Raw genomic sequence first — 6,000 nt, forward strand, 5'->3', positions numbered from 1 at the left:
TGGTTTGGGGTGTAGGAAGTTGCTCCAGGCTGTGGGACCAAGGGGTTTGGAGGGCAGGAGGGGAATTGGGGCTGGAGCAGGAGGGTGGGGCAGAGGTTGTATGTGTGTGCAGGTTTCATCCAGCGCTTACCTCAAGCAGCTCCTGGAAGCAGCAGCAGGTTCTGGCTCCTATGCAGAAGCTCGGCCAGGTGGCTCTGCAGGCTGCCCTGTCCACAGGCATCGCCCTCGCAGCTCCCATTGGCCATGGTTCCCGGCCACTGGGCTGGGAGCTGAGGAGTCAGAGCTTGGGGAGGGGGATAGAGGCAGAGTGCAGTCACCTGGCCGCGCCTCCATCAGCAACAGCAGGGATGGGGAGCCGCTTGCAGGGAGGCTCATCTTGACTGGTTCCCTGTCCCTGCTGTTGCTGGCGGAGGTGTGCGCGGCCAGGCAGCTCTGCAGGCACGCTGCCTCCGTCTGCAGGCGCCACCCCCTGCAGCTCCCATTGGCTACAGTTCCCGGCCAATGGGCTGGGAGCTGTGGCATCAGCGCCCGGGGAGTGGGGATGGAGGCAGCTTGCCTGCAGAGCCGCCTGGCCACGCCTCTGCTAGCAACTGCAGGGACGGGGAGCCACCCGAGGTGAGCGCCCCCACGGACCTAAACATTTTTACCACAGACATTTGTGTCTGTGTATGGACACGTTGCCAACTCCTGCCCTGCAGCCCTTCTACCCTGCTTGGAGGACCTCTCCACTGCTCCTTTCCTGGGATGGGTATGGCAGAACCCTGAGGCCTCCAGCAGGGGGCCTTTGGGCTTAGTCCACCCCATCACACACAGTTTATATCTAGGAAAACTAGCAGTATTATGAAAATGAAAGTGACTCCTTTTTAATATCAGAGCTGTTGAATGGATACCAAGACCACCCGGAGAGCATTTCAACATGGATGTGCATAAATGCTAAAAGAGTTCTTATTTGTTTGCTGATTTTTAAAGCCCAAAAAAGGGAAACTATATCTTTATACATAAGCAGAGTTTCCTTACTGTGTCATCCACAAAGTGACTTGTGCAGAGTTATAATTTTCTATTTTTGCAAGTCAGGCAGCAATTGTGGCTTGTGCTAGGTTAGTATTATGGTACACATGGCTGCTTTTCCTCAGGCTTGAAAGCAAAGAATGACAAGCTGGCAGTGTAATGTTGGGGTGGAGGGAGATGGCTGGTTTGATGCCACAATTGCTCTGAAGATTCTCCTCGTCTTGCACCTTCTCCTGTATAACTGTGATATTTTTTTTCTCCTGCCCCTTCTGACAAGGATAGCAGTAACATGTAGGGATGTAAATAAGTCTTACATCTTCATTTCTCTTTTTCTCCCTTTTTCATCCTTCCTGGATGTTTCCACTTTTCTTCTTTTCTCCTCCTTTCTGTGTAGTGTCTCCCCCCTGTATTGGCTTTGCATATTTGGGGGGCCATTGCATTTGTTTGGGGTTTCTTCACTCCTCGCTCAGTCCGGTCACTTTGGCTGCCGAGGAGATGCCTGGTGTGAATGCTCTGACATTCACTTTCTTTTGTTGCCTTTTTCCCTTCAATAAAATAACTCCTTATCCTTTCCCCTTTTCTGATATAGTTTCCCATTCCCAATTCTCTTGTCCTTCCTCTCTCTCCCCCCCCCCCCCCCCGGCCATGTAGGGGTCTGTTTGCATTTCTTCCTCTGCTACTCCTGATTTGTCCTCTTTCTGGTGACCTTTGTCTTCTGGCCAGCACATTTCTCACTTCCCTTTATCTCTTCTAGCTCTTCTGGTTTTTCCCTTCTCCCGCTTTAGGTCTTAATTCCTCCCCTCACAACCCCCATCTCTCCACTCTACCCCCAGGAGCCCTTTCTCAAAATTTCTTCCCTAACTCCCTCTTGGCTCAGTCGCTCCCTGGCCCCTCTACCTCTGGGTGCTTAGTCCTATGGAGAAGTATAGATAGGAAGATGAGGGAGGTACTTGGCATGCACCTCTCCTGCAGGGAAATATGCCCTTAGCTTTGGCACCCATAGCACAAGATCATAGAGTGGGCTGTGAAGAGAGAGGAGAGACAATTACCAGTATGGAATGGTGTGGCAGGGTGCCAAAAAGTTCTGGGGTTCAATACCGCTTACACTACAGTAAGCACTGCAGCCTGGGGTAGTTGGGCCATTTTGAACCTGAGCATGTTTAATGTATGTGCTTTCCTACTGGATGAAATTAGCAGCATGCTTTGCAAACACAATCAGTTGTAGTCTGTTTAACAGGCAGTAGATTTGCCATCTGTTTGGGGTATAGCAAGGTGGTCTCTTTCCCTCTAGCATACAGAGCAGAGATGTGATTAGCAGAGGAGTTCCTTCTACTTGCCAAAGCACCAGTTGCATCTGTACCAAAGAATCCTTTGCCCCATTTGTGTCCTCTAGTCAGAGTGGCCAAATCAACGTTGTAGGGGCCATTCACTGCCTGTTGTAAGAGGCAGTGGATTCTTAGCATCCCAGTTCATGCTTTCTATAATCTTTCAAATGCTAAGCTATTACATTTTCAGTGCTTTCCAGGGAAATTGTTAATAGACGTAAGTTTTGTTGTTGTGATTTTTACCTGTACAATTTGGAATATGTTGTCCTTAATGAATCTGATCCTCTTGGAGGGGAAAAAATACTTGTGTGCTCAAAGCCAGGATTTATTGACATCTGAACCCTTTTTTCTTTTCTTTTTTTTCTCTAGGTGCATTTGTTGTCTGTTGGACCCCTGGGTTGGTGGTTCTGTTGCTTGATGGTCTGAACTGCACTCATTGTGGGGTTCAGCATGTGAAAAGATGGTTCCTTCTCCTGGCCTTGCTCAACTCTGTCATGAATCCAGTCATTTACTCTTACAAAGATGATGAAATGTCCAACACCATGAGACGGATCATGTGCTGCTCTTCTGATGATAAAAGCCAGGAGAGACGATCTTCAAGGATTCCTTCAACAGTGCTCAGCAGGAGCACAGATACTACCAGTCAATATATTGAAGACAGCATTATTCAAGGGACTATCAGTGGCAAAGGAAACTCATGAGCTAACCTGGGATATACTTTTCCTAAGAGATATGGGGTAGGAGGGGAGTGGCTTGTAACAGGAGATCATTTAATATGTTCACTCTGTTCCATAGCCCAAACTCCACAGTGTTACGTGAAGTCCTTGTAAATAATTACCCAAAGGGAAAATACATTGTATTGAAGAGAGAAACTTTCTGTGCTGTTTCTTTTAAGTATATGAGATTGTTTTCCCCATAAGAGGAATAAACTTGTTGAGAGAGACTTTCTATGCATGGAAACAAAATACAAACAATATAATGGAACTCTCCTTGCTAGACACCTGCAGGAAGAATTAATTGCTAAACAATGCATTTGTGGCTGTCTGAAGTTATGTATTTGATCAGTTTTTATGTATCTCCAAGGGGACATTTTTGGGGCTGGTAGTCCAGAAATGTGCCCTGTTTGCTGCCTCTGTTTACAAAATGTATATACTAGTTCATACATACCCCTCCCCACACTTCAGCACAAATAATTCAATACTCCCTTAAAACAAGTTAATGCCAGCAACTTGGCAGTCAAAGGCAAGTCTATAATAGCAACCCATGGTGTGCATGTGCAACTACCCCCACCATGGGTTGTTTGCAGGGGTAGAACACTACCAAAAGCACAAGCCAGTACTACTTGAGTGACAGGAGTGATTGCACTAGCTGGAGGTAATAAGTCCTTTTCCCCCCACATCTGGGCCAAAGGGCAGGATCACTTTGCCAGTGTGTTGCATGTAAATTCTGGACATGATTGGGTGGGAAATGTGACTGAAAATAGATTTCAGTTTCAAATTTTTACAACAAAAACGTCATGAACAAAGCCTGTTTAATACGAATGAATTTATATTCTTGCTGTTTTTTTTAAAAAGCCAAGTGTGTTGGAGCGATACAAGCCAGAATATGAATAGATCTCTCACACACTATATAGAAATCAGACTGGACCAGATTTAATCCTCTGATTTAGAGCCGAGGATTTTGAGGGAGAGGCCATGAGACTGCAGATAATGAAGAGTTTAATAACATTCTTATTTTTAATCTGTGACTAATCAAATTTAATGTGTGGAATAACTTCCATTATTTGTGTTTTTAAAAATGGCTGTATTACCTGTGGATTGCATTTAGATCAGGGACATATTTAAAGTTCTAGGGCAACTATTTCAGAAATGGTCCCTAATTTTTGCATGTCTCGGTGTTTGGGAGCCCAACTTTTGAAGCCCCTTCGGCCTGAGTTTCAGAAGTACTGAACTCCGCAATTCCTTTTAAGGTCAATGGAGCTGTGGTGCTCAGCACTACAGAAAATCAGGCCCAAAGAATCTTAAGCAGATCAATCAAAATCAGAGTGCCTTCAGAGAACAAACTCAATAGCAGATGATGTAATGTTGAAAGATAATGTAACCTATTAATCACAGAATCCTAGACCTGGAAGGGACCTAGTCATCTAGTTCAGTCCCCTGCACTCAAGGCAGGACTAAGTATTATCTAGACCATCCCAGGTGTTTGTCCAACCTGCTCTTAAAAATCCCCAGTGACGGAGATTCCACAACCTCCCTAGGCAATTTATTCCAGTGCTTAACCACTTTGACAGTTAAAGTTTTTCCTGAAGTCCAACCTAAACCACCCTTGCTGCAATTTAAGCCCATTGCTTCTTGTCCTGTTGTCAGAGGTTAAAAAGAGCAATTTTTCTCCCTTCTCCTTGTAACAACCTTTTAGGTACTTAAAAACTGTTATGTCCCCCCCTCAGTCTTCTCTTCTCCAGACTAAACAAACCCAATTTTTTCAATCTTCCCAGAACTGGACACAATACTCCCATTGAGGCCTAATCAGCGCAGAGTAGAGCGGAAAAATTACTTCTCGTGTCTTGCTTACAATACTCCTGCTAATACATCCCAGAATGATTTTTGCTTTTTTTGCAACAGCATTACACTGTTAACTCATATTTATCTTGTGATCCACTATGACCCCCAGATCCCTTTCCATAGTACTCCTGTGATCAGAGTCTGCTTTTGATTCCACCCACGCATTGACATCAGTGAGTTGTATTGGTGGAAGTGAGACTAGAATTTGGATCAGAGGATATAGTAACAATGCTATGTAAGCTATTAAAGTTCTTAATGTTATGTTAAATAATGTAATGTAATGTTAAAGTCCTATGTTAAATAAGGACCAGATCCCCAAAACCCTGTGTAGTATGGGCAGTTCTTATTCACTTAGACAGTCCTATTACTGGGTTGTAGGTATGGCCCCTAACATTTCAAGATAAATATTGTATTTATATAACTTGCTGAAAAGGTTTACACTTGTATTTTTGCCATTGTAATGAAAGTTTTTGTGCAAAGACTACTTCTGTGGTTTGGTAGTTTGGTGGTGGTTTTTTTTTTTAATTTTTTTTTTTTTTTTTTTTTTTTTAGAGGTGACGGCACTATAAAGACATGAGATGCAAATATTAATGCCTATAGACTTACTTTCTACACATGGTTTATAATACTAGGCTGAAGCTCATATACAAAGCTACCCAAAAATAAAATTCCTTTAAAATTAAATACGCATTTTGTTTCATGTTTGGTTAGCTTTCCTACTATAGCAAAAATGACTGCTCTTGATATTTTATATTCTTGTAGGTCCTTCAGAGTGAAGACTGATCAAAGCTTGACATAAGAGTGGAAAATGGAAATTAATTCCTACCCCTGAATAACCATAAGGAATATGTATGTGTTTTATTTCAGTGGAATTATCATATTTATTAACAGAAGTGTCTACAATCATAGCTGGGTCAGCCCTAAAAAGGATTCAATTTAAATCCCAGAAAATCCCTGTGTGTTGATCAGGGACATATTTAAAGTTCTAGGCCAGGATTTTCAAAAATAGTCTAACTTAGGGTGACTCGTTTCTTGCAAACCCAACTTTTGAAGCATCTTGAGGAAAAATCCATGTAAGGGACTAAAATAGCCTTGCAGTTTCCTCT

At 43.5% G+C, this 6,000-nt stretch overlaps 1 protein-coding gene across 1 annotated transcript in view; it reads left to right on the forward strand.

Annotated features, from left to right (window-relative positions):
- Positions 1-4,765, forward strand: part of LPAR3 (lysophosphatidic acid receptor 3) — a 58,058-nt gene extending 53,293 nt beyond the window's left edge. The window contains exon 3 of the mRNA XM_038413483.2: positions 2,703-4,765. Coding sequence (XP_038269411.1) covers positions 2,703-3,034 — 332 coding nt within the window. The 3' untranslated portion in view covers positions 3,035-4,765. The remainder of the gene's footprint in view (positions 1-2,702) is intronic.
- The last annotated feature ends 1,235 nt before the right edge of the window (positions 4,766-6,000 follow it).

Source organism: Dermochelys coriacea, chromosome 8 (genome assembly GCF_009764565.3).
Source record: "Dermochelys coriacea isolate rDerCor1 chromosome 8, rDerCor1.pri.v4, whole genome shotgun sequence".
Taxonomy (NCBI): Eukaryota; Metazoa; Chordata; order Testudines; family Dermochelyidae; genus Dermochelys; species Dermochelys coriacea.